Raw genomic sequence first — 15,635 nt, 5'->3', positions numbered from 1 at the left:
ACTGTGACTATTAATGATTATTAATTAGTAAGAATAGTATCAAGGACCTCCCAAACCAGCAGAGAGCAGAGGATTACTTCTTCATAAATGGTGAAGGGGTCTTAGGCAATGTGGAAATGGCCTTCACCATGACTATTAATTAGTAAGAACAGTATCAAGGACCCCCAATCCAACAGAGAGTAGAGGATTACTTCTCTCTGACTAATGACAGGGTCTTAGGCAATGTAGAAATGGCCTCCACAATGACGAGGGAAACTATATTTAATTAAACATGGACCTAAATTACTTCACATAACTATGAGCTAAACTGGCTATTCTGCCAGTTTATCCTAAATTAATTGTTTTTTATAATCATCTGCTTATAGGAAAGGTTTTATGTACACAACCCCTACCATAGTTAGTTACTTTTCTTTTATTGGGTACTGGTTTTGCATGCATTCCTTGGCAAAATGCCTGATATTTCAACAAGAAGGCTCTCTAGGGCTAGAGAGGTAACTCAATGGTTGCCTGCAAAGCCTAAGGACTTGGGTTCAATTCCCCAGTACCCATGTAAAGCCAGATGCACAAAGTTTGTTTGCAAGTGACTAGAGGCCCTGGCATACCTATTCTCTCTCTCTCTCTCTCTCTGTCTCTTTCTTTCTTTTTCAAATAGATAATTTTTTTTTTTTAAGGAACGCTCTCTACCTTTCAACCAGGAGTAGTCTCAGGATAGTGGCCGTCTTTTCAGCTGTGGTGCCATATTGTCTTTTTCAGTCTATCTGCTTTACCTTGTGACACCTTTATCTACTAATAAGGCAAGGAAGCGTGCAGTGTGAGACGTCATAGGCATCAAACAGCAAACATACAGTATGCAAGAAAAGCCCAAGGCCAGACACTGAGTAGAAGGAATAGGAAGACATGGTCCAGGCGAGGTCCGCAGACTGAGGCTGTTGTGGCTTGAATATAAAATGCTTCTCCATAGGCTCCTATGTTTGAGTGTTTGGTGCCCATCTGGTGGCACTGTTTGGGAAGGTTGTAGAACCTTTGGGAGGTGGAGCCTTGCTACAAGAAGCAAGTCACTGGGGATGGGCCTCAGTTTCTATTTTACACTATTTTTGTACTCTGCTTCCTGACTTTTGTTAAGATGTGACAAGCTGGCTTCCTGCCATCATGCCTTTCCCATCAAGGATACCCTTGACACTGTAACCCAAAATAAACCCTTTCCTTCATTAAGGTGCTTCCTGTCAGGTATTTTATCACATCAAGGAAGTAACTAGTACAGAGTACAGAACAAGGAGTCTGCAGAAAGAGCTATGTTAGGTAAAATTTTAATAGACTGTATGCTAGTAGACTATAGGCAGAGCTCAAATGACAAAGGGTTATCTCCTCTTATGGCCTGGCTCTGAGTAGTGGCTCAGAACTTGATGGAAAAGAAGTGTGGACGTCTGGAGAGATGCCTTAGCAGTTAAGGTGCTTGTCTGAGAAATCAAAGACCCAGGTTCAATTTCCCAGTACCCAAATAAGCCAGATGCACAGGGTGGCACATGTGTCTGGAATCCCCTCCCTCCCCTCCTCTCCTCTCCTCTCCTCTCCTCTCCCCTCCCCTCCCCTCCCCTCCCCTCTCCTCTCCTCTCCTCTCCTCTTCTCTCCTCTCCTCTCTTCTCCTCTCTCTTCCCCAGTTGTAACTAAACTTCATTTTATTAGGTTTAAGATTCTTGGTTATTTTGCACCATTAAGTACTTTTACAAGCACCCTTGGTATAAGATGTCCATATGGCTCCTGAATATTCCCCAAGTACAAAACTGAAGACAGTTTCTTATTTACATTCTGTCCATCCAAATAGTGTGATATGGTATCTGTTCCTTTACCAATGGCAAGCGTGCTTAGAGATAGATGGCAAGGGAGGGTAAAGATTTAATCCATGATTAAATTACCATCATGAGATGGTGAACTAGTTACTTTCTCCTTGCTGTGACCAATAACTGGATAAGAAGCACCTTAGGAAAGGAAGGGGTTATTCCTGCTTACAATTTGGGATTACCATCTGTGGTGGTTTGAGTAGAATAGATGGCCCCCAATAGATTCAGTTGTCTATTGTTTGTAGTTTGCATCTGCTGGCTACCTGGCTGGAGGCAATGTCACTGGGTGATCTTAAGGTGTGGTGGTGGGTTTCAGATTTCAATCTAAAGATATGCAAAGTGTGACTAGCTGGAGTTCCTGAAGTGAGCTGTGGCTTTTGACTTTTTAGGCTTGTGTGCTTCTCTCTCTGCTTGGTCCTGTGAAGGCAGGCCAGCTTCTTCTGCCATTATGGAACTTCCCCTGGATCTGTAAGCTTCAATAAATATTCCTTCCTCCATAACTGTGCCTGGTCTAGAAATTCATCTCAGTGAACCTGAAGCTGTCTGCTACACCGTCCTTCATGGAGGAGAAAGCATGGCAGCAGAAGCTTGAGGCAGCTTCTCACATTCAGTTCACAGTGAGGAAGCAAACAGTGATAAATGCTGGTGTTGAGGCAGCTCTCTTCTTCTCATATAGTCCAAGATCCTGGCCATGAAATGCAGCTGCCCACAGTTAAGGTGGGTCTTCCCATATCAATGAACCTATATCAAGACAATCACTCATAGCTCTGCCCAGAGGCTGAACTGCTCTAGCTCACCCCTCAAACATTCCCCCGTGATAGTTCACTAGCTGATTTCAGGTCCTATCAAGTTGATGCTCAACATAAACTGTCACAGATGCAAAGTTGCACCTGCCTCACTGGCCCTTGCTAGCACCATCCTATCATGAATTGCATTTGTTGAGGTGGTGAATGAGAAGGCAAACCCTTCTAGAATGTCTCTCACTGTTTGAGTTTTGTGAAAGACTAGATATTGGTGTCACTGGGATTACAGGGAGAAGAGAAGTTTAGGGAAGGGCAGGTTGGGAAGGAGTTTTAAATGTTGTGGAGCTTCAAGCATCAGGGAGCAATAGTTGGCACTTTGCCAGTAGATGACTGGATATGTGTTTGAAATCCTTGGGATATTGTTGAGTGAAATTATTGTGCATTTCAACCATTTACTAAGGCCATAAATTGAGACAAAAATAATACCTGGAAAGAGCACATTCTCATGTAAAGGTGAAAGATCTTGGAATAAAAGTTCTTAAGTATGGGCTGGAGAGATGGCTTAGCAGTTAAGCGCTTGCCTGTGAAGCCTAAGGACCCTGGTTTGAGGCTCGATTCTCCAGGACCCATGTTAGCCAGATGCACAAGGGGGCGCACGTGTCTGGAGTTCATTTGTAGTGCCTGGAAGCCCTGGTGCTCCCTCTCTCTCTCTCTATTTGCCTCTTTCTCTCTCTGTCACTGTCAAATAAGTAAATTAAAAAAATGAACAAAAAATTTTTAAAAATTCTTAAATATATCTGTATATACATATATATATATATATATATATATATGAAATCTACACATCACCCTGGAATTTAGTTGTTCAGAACATAGTCTGCTCATGGAAAAAAACCTCCAGGAAAGCCTCCTTTGAGAGTTACCACCACTGTTACCTTGGACTTCTCTTTTGAGTATTGCTTTGTATTTTGACTCTTCTCCAGTAAAACTCTTTAGGACAAAGACACAACTTACATATCTTTGACAGTAGCTGCTATAAAATTCCATAAGATGATCATGCCATTTAAGGTTCCAGCAGCTAACAAATTATATTCCTCTGTTTGGAATAAAGCAATGCAGTTTACCTCAGAGTTGATGGTAGGAGTCTAAAGAAAGAAGAAAAAAGATTTCTTGACTGGTGGAAATACAATCTCTAAACCTAGATCAAATGCTATATATACATATTACATATGTGATCAATTTAAAACAAAAAGTATCATAATCTTTTAAAAAATCTTGGAGTATGAAATGAGTTAAAATATACTTTTCTGACATTAACATTTTAATGTGCATAATTTATTAAAACACAAGAACGTACATTCTCTCTTTAACAGCCCTTTTCACTCATCCTTGACTTATTTATCCTTACCAATCATTAGATTACCTTCCTTTCTTAAAAAAAAAAATTCTTATTTATTTTCAAGCAGAGCGAGATAGAGAGAAGAGAGACAGACAGAATAGGCATGCCAGAGCCTCTAGCCACTGCAATTGCACTCCAGACACATGTGCTACTTTGTGCATCTGGCTTTATGTGAGTCCTTGGGAATCAAACCTGGGTCACTAGGCTTTGTAGGCAAGTCCCCTTTTACTTGACTTATCCAGCTGTCTGGCTTCTGCTCCACTCCACTCTGAAAGGTTTTCTCGATTTATCACGGAAGACTACTTCTGTGATAATTTTCAATTATCTTTCCTTGGTATTTCTTTGTTGAGTACCTTGAGTTCTTAGAATACAAAGTTAAATAAGATGTCTCTGACCAGAGGAATGCATTGTAGTTTAAAGTATTCAGGGAAGTGTTAGTGAGTAAGCAATTTGAAAGTAATGTGTTGGAACCATGTCAGGCTTGAATGAGAGGTAGAGGGACAGCATGTAACTAAGATGAGCTGTCTCTCACCTTGCAGCTTTCCTGAAATGCCTTAGTCTCTTGACGCCGTATCTTCCTGATTTTGCTTATGTTCTGGTTTGAAACTTGAACATCTCTCTCAAAGGCCCAGTGTTTAAGATTTGGTTGTCCACCTGTACTGTTGTTGTGAGGTGGTGGGAACCATAACAGGTGGGGCCTACTAGAAGGAAGTTAGGGAATTGGAGACATGCCATTCAAGGGGACATTGGAGCCTTAACTTCTCTTTCCTCTTTCCTTCTCCCTCATTTTTTATTATGTCTTGGCTACCATGAGGGGTAGATTTCTGAACCAGGAGCTTCCAAATGATGTATTGTCTCGCCATAGACCCCAAGACAAAAGAGCCCAAAACCATGGACTGAAACTGTACTAACATTTTTTTCCTCTTGTTTATCTCAAGCATTTTGTCACAGTAATGGAAAGCTGGCAGATACAAATATAGCTCAAGCCTCTATGACCCCTTCTTTTTCTGTTTCCTACTTGATTCTCTCTTACCTTTGTCAATCTTTTAAATATTAATAACCTTAAAGTTTGCCTCTTGAATACTTGCTTTTTCCTACTTGTTCTGGCCCATTTTAGTTTCTCAAGTTCTAATGATCCTGGAATCCTGGATTCCAGGGTTAAAGACATACTACTCTAATCTAGTCCTTTCCCAAAAACTTCAGGCATGGACATTTATTTAGTTAATATGCCTAAGTTACCACCTCCCTAGTTCCTAGAGCATCTTCCATCCGTTTCCCAACTGTAGAGTATACATCTCTAACTAATCAAGGGTACGTTGTACTTCTTTTACTGCTTAGCTTTTAAACCTTGCCTTCACCATCCCCACTACCCTGACCTTATATCTTCCAGCTCACCCAGAGGTCCATTAGCTGCATCTTCTTCCTCTGATCTAAGCAGCATCAGGGGTGAGCACCTCACAGCACAGCCCAACCATGTCATTTCTCACTGAAGCCTTCCATGAGTTCCCATTTCTTACAGCACCCTCAGGTTGCTTTCCATTTCAAGTTTGATGAGGCCATCAAACTGTGTGGCTCACCTCCACCTTCTATCACTTCAGTCTTCTCCAGCGACACTGGGTCACTTGTTATCTCTCACAGATCATGCAGGGCTTTGCCACCTTGACTTAGATCACGTGAGCTCCATTTTGGATTTGCTCTGTCTTTCTACCTCCCTTTAGGAACTTCTATCTGGGTCATGCAAACTCCTGTTGGTTCTTTATATTGAATCTGACAACTGTGTTCTTCAAGCACTTTCCCCTCCCCTAGCCTTCAAATAGCCAGCTGTACTCCTATAATACAGGGATCTTACCTTGTTCATCTAGGTATTCCCAGCGCTAAGAACAGCACATGCTACACAATAGGTGTACAATAAGAAGTGCTTCATAAATGAAAGGCTTTCATGGACCATGTACAATCCAATCTTTTCCTATGTGACTTTTTCACTTTATCTATAGAATAATTTTTATGTTGCAAAAAGTAGGTGCTACAATGATAACTACTATAGGCATCAAAAATAAGAATTGACATAGACTGTTACTAGAAAATTTTCAGTGCCAGGGATGGTATACCTTCCAGTGAGCTATTGGCCAGGGAGGTCCCTGATACCCCCAGAACATTATAGGCCATTGCTGAGGCCCTTGTTTTCCCACCAGGAATAGATGGTAAGACCCTATTGCTGAAGACTTGGGCTGCAAGGTCACTGACAAATTCTGCTGGAGCTGAACAGAAAACCTCCTCCCTATAAACCAGCTGACAGAAAGCTAGGAAAAGCCACACTGCATACAATTCAATGGGAGAGAGAGAAATCACCAGTGAAGATACTCATCCATAAATACTGCAAGCCTTAAATTTGGCCAGCCAGGCCAAATGAGCCAACAGGTGCAATAGTGGCATGTCTGTTATGGGGGAAACAAACCACCCTCTAATTTGAATGGAGGCTTGCTCCATGGGAGGGAATACATCCCTGATACTGAAAACCTACAACAGAGGTAGTCATGAGCACTGGGAGTGTAATGTCTGCTGGTGTCTAGGTAAACATGTGCATATATATTCATCAAACTTCCCAGTAAACACTTCTCTTAATGTTCACATGGATATGTTGATGCGACCCCCACTTTTGGTTAGAGAAACTTCTCTTTTCAGATTGCATTGACCTTGGAATGACTCTGAAGGCACCATAATGCTGAGAAGAAGGTGCTCAGCACTGAAATATCTCTATCATACCTTCCAAGGTTCAGGGTCCATTGTGGAAGAGGTGGCAGAAATAATGTAAGAGCCTAAGGAAGGGTATGACTCTTTACAATGCACTCTTCCAGACACAAATGGCCTGGATATCCATGACCTCACAGCCTGACACTACCTATGCAAGATTATCATAATAGGAGGGAAAGATCATGACATCAAAATGAAAGAGAGACTGATTTAGAGGGGGAGGGGATATGATGGAGAGTAGAGTTTCAAAGGGGAAAGTGGGGGTAGGGAGGGAGGCATGGGATATTGTTTACAATTATGGAAGTTGTCAATAATTTTTTTTGTTTTTTATTTATTTATTTATTTATTTATTTATTTATTTTTAATTTTTATTAACATTTTCCATGATTATAAAATATATCCCATGGTAATTCCCTCCCTCCCCACCCCCACACTTTCCCATAATAATTTTTTTTAATTTATTTATTTGAGTGCGACAGACACAGAGAGAAAGACAGATAGAGGGAGAGAGAGAATGGGCGCGCCAGGGCTTCCAGCCTCTGCAAACGAACTCCAGACGCGTGCGCCCCCTTGTGCATCTGGCTAACGTGGGACCTGGGGAACCGAGCCTCGAACTGGGGTCCTTAGGCTTCACAGGCAAGCGCTTAACCGCTAAGCCATCTCTCCAGCCCAATAATTTTTTTTTAAAAAAGAATTGAAAATCAGATGATTTATCCTTTCATAAAGTCCTAAAATGAAGTGATATTATAATTTATTATACCTTTTTTGCAGTCATTTTTCATTTCTTCATTACCCATGCAATTTCTTGACAAACTATCTTGGTTCTAATATCCTGTGCATCTGTCTTCTTTCTGTCATTGGCTCTACACAAGGTTTCATACACCAGATACACATGTCTGAACCCAACTGCAGTGACCCATAGAACTGAAGGAGTATCTACAATTCCTCTACAGTGGGGTGCATACTGCACATATTAATTTCAAAGTCCTTCTATCTAACAATAAAACTTCTTATTAAAACTGCCAATAGAATTCAATCCAGTGCTACACTGAAATTTGCTTCAATATAAAGAAAAATATTTTCTCTGTCCTGTATTAAAGTGATAAAATGGATAGTTTTCAAATTCTGTGAAACAAGATATATTATTTTCTGGTACATTTTATTATAGTTATTTCAATAGTGATAGGGGAAAACACCAAACTTTCTTTGATTGTTTCATCTGTAACATACTGTTTTCTTTAGTGTCTGACTACTGTTTCTGTGAATGCTGAAAACTACAAGTGCTTTGAGCAACTATTAGAGTAAATTCATAAAGTTAATGAGGACTCTCATTTAAAACAGCAAGGGAGCTGGGGAGATGCCTCACTTTGTGGAGTGCTTTCCCGTCAAGCATGAGGAGTTGAGTTTGGATCTCCAGAACTCACATCAAAACTGGCCATGACAGGCCATGCCTGTAATCCCAGCACTGGGGCGGCAGAGGTAGGAGGATCCCTGGTGCTCTCTGGCTAGCTAGTCTGGCCAAATGGATGCTTGAGCTTCATTGAGAGACCCATCTCAGCAAACAAGGTGGAGAGTGATTGAGGAACACACCTGACACCAACCTCTAGCCTGTACACATGCACGTGCGCACGTGCACACACACACACACACACACACACACACACACACGAGCATGCATATGCATACACATGCACACCACACACACATTAAAACAATCACCTGGGGCTGGAGAGATGGCTTAGCAGTTAAGGCACTTGCTTGCACAGCCACAGGACCCAGGTTCAATTCCCCAGGACCCATGTAAACCAGATGCACAAGGGGGTGCATGCATCTGGAGTTTGTTTGCAGTGGCTGGAGGCCCTGCTGTGCCCATTCTTTCTTTCTCTTTCTACCTTCCTATTTATGTCTCTCTCTCAAATAAATAAAATAAATAAATAAAATATTTAAAAAATCAATGGGTCTAAAGTTTGGTAGGAACCACAAGAACAGCTTCCTCATTCCCTCTCATCTAAACAACTACCTTATGGACTTCATGTCTCTGCTGTGCATGTGCGGAGAGGATGTAAACACCTAACAGAAATTGCTTTCTGAAGAGATTTTATGTGAAACTGTCTAATTCAACATGTCCAGCTACTTCTGAAATATTCTGAAAGGCACCAGTACGCTAGTTTGTAGTTATTAAGCTTTTTTTCTGGTCATAAACTTTTCAGTCATCTTGAGAGAAAGCTTTGGAAAAAGGGATGAAATGCAGATACATGCAGTGACAGGGCCATATCCAACAATGTCATGTTGATTGAGGAAACCACACATGTATATATAATTTTTTTTGAGGAGAGTGTCAGAATGTCTAACTAAGAGTCATTTCAAAATTCACAGGTGGTCCTGAGACTACATAGTTAATTCCAGGTCAGCCTGGGCCAGAGTGAGACCCTACCTCAAATAAAACAAAACAAAACAAAACAAAACAAAACAAAACAAAACAAAACAAAACAAAACAAAACAAAATTCATAGGTGGTGATCAGAGAAGTGGCAGGAATAGAGAAAAAATGTGGTCACGCACAAAACATTGTGATTCTGAGAAGTAGTACATAGATACCCATTGTAGTATCTTCTGTACATTTATATGTATTTTTAAGTCTCCATAACAAAAATCAAAACATTAAGAGTTGTTTTCAGACTTACATTAGCATGTTGAGAGAGGCTCTTATTAAGGATTAGCTCAACATCTGGGAATGGAATGGGCATAGGCCTGTCTCTCGTGACCGTCCTCAGGTGCAGAGTGTGGTTCCAGAACTGGAGGTAAGACACGGCGTCCGGCAGCTCCCATATCACCGTGAGGTAGATGTCGTCTTCCTTGCCCTTTGTTAGAAGTAAGGGGAATAAAGGAAAAGCCAATTCGTTATTTTTACTTGGAGATGTTTAATCTAGAAAAAAAAAAAAGAATGTAGACGTAGACACCCAACATCTACCTATTTAAAATCTCAAGTCTGCTCAACCCTTCTGAAAATATAATGCCTTTTTCTTACCCCCAAGAGTGACCAGAACTCTGACTATGGTATTAGTCATGAAAGCTTTTATATTTCTGCATGCATGTACACATTTTATCTATATGTAATGTTGCTTTTAGACTTTTGGCCATTTCATAAGTTATCATACTGTATGTATTTTCATTCAGCCTGCTTGTTGCACTCAATATTATGTCTTTGAGTTTGATACAAGTGGTTGTATGTTCTCTGGTTTATTTCTCTGTAACAGTTATATAGTATTGTGTGTATTCTACAATCCCATCCAACACTGGTGGATGTTGATGTTATTGCTAAGTTTTGATCGCTTATTGTTAAGTACAGGCATCATATGTTCAGTACAATATAGGCAGAGTAAAATTATGGAATTATGAGATATGCATATCATAATCTGTACTAGATGCTGCCTCATGGCCCTTCTAGGTAGAATCTTATATTTCCACTTTTAGCAGGAATAAATGAGAGTTTCATTTCTTTATATTCTTTCCAATATTAAGAGTCATGTTTTCTATCATGTGAAGAGTTTGCAAAGGGACATTTAAAAATATTTTATTTTTATTTATTTACTTGAGAGAAAGGCAGAGAGAGAGAGAGAGAGAAAGAGAGAGAGAGAGAGAGAGAGAGAGAGAGAGAGAGAGAGAGAGAATGGGTATACCAGGGCCTCCAACTGCTATAAATATACTCCAGACACATGTGCTACCTTGTATATCTGGCTTACATGGGAACTGGGGAATCAAACCTGGGTCCTCAATCTTCTCAGACAAGAGCCTTAACCACTAAGCAATCTAGCTTGAAAAGGGACATTTTTAAGCTAACTTAAAAATAAATTATTTGTGGATGTAGCTCAGTGGTAGAACACTTGCCTAGCATGCAAAAGACCCTTGTTTCAACTCCCAGCAGCATACCACCACCAACAACTAAACAACTCCATAGGGCAGGCAAGGTGGCACATGCCTATCATCCCAGCACTCAGGAAGCCGAGGCAGAAAGATGGAGAGTCAAAGACCAGACTGGACTACGTAGTGAGTTCCAGGCTAACCTGAGATATACAGCCAGACCCTGACTCAAACAAACTACTGTGTGTGTGTTTACATTTGGCTATTATAGTTCTGTTTTCTACTTGGTTATTTGTGGTAAGATCCTATTAATTTTTGGTATTTGAATTTGTATATCAGAATGTAAGTCACATTTTGTTTTGTTTTTGTTTATGGAGGTAGGGTCTTGCTCTAGCCAAGGTTGACCTAGAATTTATGATGTGGTCTCAGGGTGGCCTCAAACTCATGACAATCCTCCTACCTCTGCCTTGCAAGTGCTGGGATTAAAGGCATGCACCTCCACACCCGGCACAAGCCATATTTTTAAGACTTCTCATTTTACTAGCAGAACAGGGATCTTGCCAGGTTGAAAAGCAGTTATGGTAGAGCAGAGAAAATACTGGTATAGCAGTGAAGTCACCCAGGTTCTGCCTTACTTCTCATGTGATCTTGGACAAGATACACATTTTCTTTGGGATTTATTTTTCTTATTTATAAGATGAGGACTTTGACTATTGATGGATAAAAGTTTGTCCATACTTAAAGCTCTGGGGTTCTGGGCATAGCTCTAAGATCTCTACTTTTTGCATCTCTGTGTTTGTTAAAAAGTATGGGCCCCATTGTGTGTATATTGGTGGGGTGGTCTTTGATTAGCATCTGACTCAGGGTGGGCATAGGAAGAACCCAGAAATGACTGAGCAGTGATTTTGGGGTCTCAGCATAGTAAGGCATCCAGAACTGTGTCTCAGGTAAGCCTCTCATGATGTTCATCTCCAAAAAATCAGACCCTAGTATTGAAGGGTCAATGGCCTTCCCTGAAAACTAAGAGGGAACTAAAGAGTTAATGGCTATCCCCAAGGCTCAGAGCAATAAAAGAAACAACAGAGGGTTCCGCCCCATTAAGTTTGACACCTTTTCTGATTGATGTACTCCCCTTAACTTAGATGGCCTTGAAGGACCAGGGACCATCTGAGTATCCTCCTTTAGACATTCCTGACTGAAGAAGCCTATTCTGAAAGGACACAAACAGCTACAAATTTTCTTATCAGCTGCACCTGGCACAGCCTGGCTTTTCCTCGGGATTCTCCTTATAAACTCGCACCCTAGCCTGGCTCAGTGCTTCAGCCTTCATCCCGCCGGAAAGCTGATGCCCCTCGCTGTTTCCTCTCAATAAAACACTCTTGTCAGTAGAGATCAAGTCCGGTGTTCTTTTGTGCTTTTCTCTGACACTTCCTTTAAAAGTAAATTGTGAGCAAAATGTAGGATTAGTAATTTGGTTCTAACTGTAGTTCCTTAGTCTCTCTTTTCATTGCAATTTTGGTCTAGATTACACCCTGTATTCCCAGTTTGGCAATGCAAAAATATCTCGCATATATTTGCTATTATTTAACCTTAAAAGAGGCCTCTTTTATTGACTTATGTGCATACATGTTGGCCGGGGGGGGGGGGTGCACATGCCATAATGTGGGAAGATCAGAGGACAGCCTTGGAGTCAGTTCTCCTCTGTCTTGTTTGAAACAGGGTCTCCCTTGTTCGCTGCTGTGTACTCCAGTCTAGCTGGTCCGCAAGCTTTGGGGAATTTTCTTATCTCTTCCTTTCATCTTGCTGTGCAGTGAGGTTACAGACACTTGTGCCACTGCATCTGGCTTTACATGGGTTCTGAGGATCTAAATTCAGGCACAGCAAGGACTTTATTCACCAAACCGAGCTCTATTTCTTTATTCTTTTAACTCATTTAATTTTTTTTCTGTTTATATATTATTTTATTACTTAGTTATTTATTATTATATTTTTTTATTTTTAGTTTTTGGTTTTTCGAGGTAGGGTCTCACTCTAGCCCAGGCTGACCTGGAATTCACTCTGTAGTCTCAGGGTGGCCTTGAACTCACAGCCATCCTCCTACCTCTGCCACCCCAGTGCTGGGATTAAAGGCATGAGCCACCACATCTGGCTCTATTTTTAAATATTTTTAAGACTATTTTTATTTGAGACAGAGAGAGAGAGAAAGAGGAGAGAGAATGAGCTCACCGGGGCCACTAGCCACTGCAAATGAACTCCAGACACATGTGCCACCTTATATACCTGGCTTATATGGGACCTGGAGAATCAAACCTTAGGCTTCATAGACATGTACCTTAATCTCTAAGCCATCTCTCCAGCTCTATTTATTTAGTTGAGAGAGAGAGAAGCAGACATAAAGAAAGTGAGTATGGGCTCTCCAGGGCCTCCTGCCACTGCAAACCAACTTCAGAAGCATGTGCATCTGGCTTTCATGAATACTGGGGAATTAAACCCAGACTGTCAGGTTTTGCAAGCAAGTGCCTTTAACTGCTGAGCCATCTCTGCAGCCTCTCTTTCAACCCTTAAAGAGCACCTATTATGAGCAAGACAAGAAGATCAAAATGTTCAGTCCTTACCAAGTTCAGTCTACAGGTTCTGAATGGAGGAACAAAATAATCAAGGTGAAAGTGGCTACAGTTGTCCTGTATTCCAGGTTAGCCTTGAACTCACCATGTTTCCATCTCCCAAGTGCTGGAGTTACAAGGATATACCACCACACCTGGTGGTATGTGGTGTGGGGAATCAAACAAACCCTTGGCCTTTTGCATGCTAGGCAGTACTCCACTAACTGAGCTATTTCCCCTAGCCCAGAACTGTTATTTCTTTTGTGTCTATGCCAACTGTGTGGTAGGAAGGGCGCTCTGATGATCAAATGCAGTCACTTAAAAAAGACGATTGACTCTGCACTCTATGTATTTTGTCAAGACATTCATTTCTACAGTGTCATTATGGAGTGAGCAAGTGACAAGGGAAGAACACATTGACACAGAGAAATTTTTCCCAGCTCCAAGGACTTTCGCATCCCAATCAGTGTTGGTTCTTCAAGATTGCAGTCCCATTCAAGACTTATTTTCTGAGGCAAGCTTCCAGAGTGAATAACAGAGGCAATGCATCCTTGAGCTCTCTCTGACAGGGTGTGAGCGTGGTCCTCTCAGTCAGGATCAATGGTGTCAGCTTCATTTTAGATTGGAAGAAGGCATTAGTATTCCTAAGTGGTAATGGTTTCACAGGGAAAATAAATTAGCCTATCTCAATCCTCCACAAAAGGCCCTGAGAAGATTGCATCATTAACCTCAATATAAACAAAGCAATTTTGGTGAGAAGTAGAGAAAAATGACTTGAGCATCTTTGGAGTTTTTATAGGCTCTAAGGGACGGCATCTGCTGAGGAGCCGCTCTGAGGACAGTGATTTATCCGGGAAGGTCAGTTAGTTAGTGGCAGATGGGTGCAAAATCCACTTCTCCCACGCGCACTTTGGAGGATCCGGCATGATCCTGGGGCAAGTGTGAGAGGGCCAGGATGCTGGCCTGGGCAGCTGTGCACTTTGCTTATACCTGAGCAGAATGAGCTCAAGCGTCACAGGACAAGTCGATGGATAAGCACAATCTTCAGCTGGCTGGGAAGGGAGAAGTTGAACCCACCATCACCCACTGGCTTATCAAATTTTCCCAAGAAGACCACCTATGGTGCAGATAATGGGAAGCGGGATCGGAACCTGGATCATTTTGATGGCCCCGCTGCGCTCCAGGGCGAGGATCAGGAGTTGCCGCTTCGCCTGGGCTTTGAGGAAGACGAGGCGCAGCATCCAGTGCTCCTCCTCCCTCCAGTCCTTGCCCTCCAGCAGCGCTTTCATCTCCTGCCCGCTGCCGAAGTCCCACACCTTAATGGTTCCTGGGGGCATTAAGGAAAGGCTGCGTGAGTAGGATGGCATGCAGAAAACCCGGCTTTTGGCTCAGGGGGCACTGAGCCCACTGAACGATTGCCATCACTAAGACTGACCCGTGAGCCCCACCAGTCTTGATGTGTATGAAACACATCTTTGTGTACCTTTGCTTGTGATAGGCTGATTTTTTTAAAAAGCACAACACGGGCTGGAGAGATGGCTCAGCGGTTAAGCACTTGCCTGTAAAGCCTAAGGACCCCGGTTCGAGGCTCGGTTCCCCAGGACCCACGTTAGCCAGATGCACAAGGGGGCGCACGCCTCTGGACTTCCTTTGCAGTAGCTGGAGGCCCTCGTGTGCCCATTCTCTCTCTCTCGCTCTCTGCCTCTTTCTCTGTCTATCGCTCTCAAATAAATAAATAAAAATGAACAACAACAACAAAAGCACAACTCACTATCCTTAAATCTTAGTACTGTTTACTGTGGTTTGCATAAGCATGCTCCGAAGACCCATGCATAGAAGGTTGGGTCTCCTGCTTGGTGCTTTTGGGAGGTGGGCAGAGGGAGAGGTCTTGAGGCCGAGAGGGAGTCTGTGGGACCCTGCTTCTTTTGCACTCCCGGCCGCCACGACGGGAGAAGCTTTGCCCTTTCATTCGGTCATCACCACGACGTGCTGCCTCACCACACAGTCACCGCCATGAGCTGACCACAGGCTGAAACCTCGGGAACCCTGAGCTAATATAAACCTGTTGTTCTTATAAGTTGATGATCTTGAGAATTTGTTACAATTACACAAAGCTGACTGAAATGGTTTTCTTTGAGGCTAGCAGATTTCTTTTTTTAAATATTTGATTTTTACTTATTTATTTGACAGAGAAAGAGGGAGAGAGAGAGAGCGAGAGAGAGAGAGAGAGAGAAAGAGAAAGAAAGAGAGAGAGAGAGAATGGGCACGCCAGGGCCTCCAGCCATTGCAGACAAACTCCAGATGTGTGTACCCCCTGTGCATCTGCTTAACGTGGGTCCTGGGGAATCGAACCTAGGTCCTTTGGCTTTGCAGGCAAACGCCTTAACTGCTAAGCCATCCCTCCAGCTCTGAATTTTCTTTCTTAAGCCAATTTTTCCTAT

At 42.2% G+C, this 15,635-nt stretch overlaps 1 protein-coding gene across 1 annotated transcript in view; it reads right to left on the bottom strand.

Moving 5' to 3' along the window:
- Wdr64 (WD repeat domain 64) overlaps positions 1-15,635 on the bottom strand; it is a 147,053-nt gene that overhangs the window by 29,224 nt on the left and 102,194 nt on the right. The window contains exons 14-16 of the mRNA XM_004653437.2: positions 14,346-14,521; positions 9,415-9,591; positions 3,596-3,726 (exon numbers count right to left, since the gene is read on the bottom strand). Coding sequence (XP_004653494.1) covers positions 3,596-3,726; positions 9,415-9,591; positions 14,346-14,521 — 484 coding nt within the window. The remainder of the gene's footprint in view (positions 1-3,595; positions 3,727-9,414; positions 9,592-14,345; positions 14,522-15,635) is intronic.

Source organism: Jaculus jaculus, chromosome 1 (assembly GCF_020740685.1).
Source record: "Jaculus jaculus isolate mJacJac1 chromosome 1, mJacJac1.mat.Y.cur, whole genome shotgun sequence".
Taxonomy (NCBI): domain Eukaryota; kingdom Metazoa; phylum Chordata; class Mammalia; order Rodentia; family Dipodidae; genus Jaculus; species Jaculus jaculus.
This window is presented reverse-complemented; position numbering and strand designations above follow the sequence as displayed.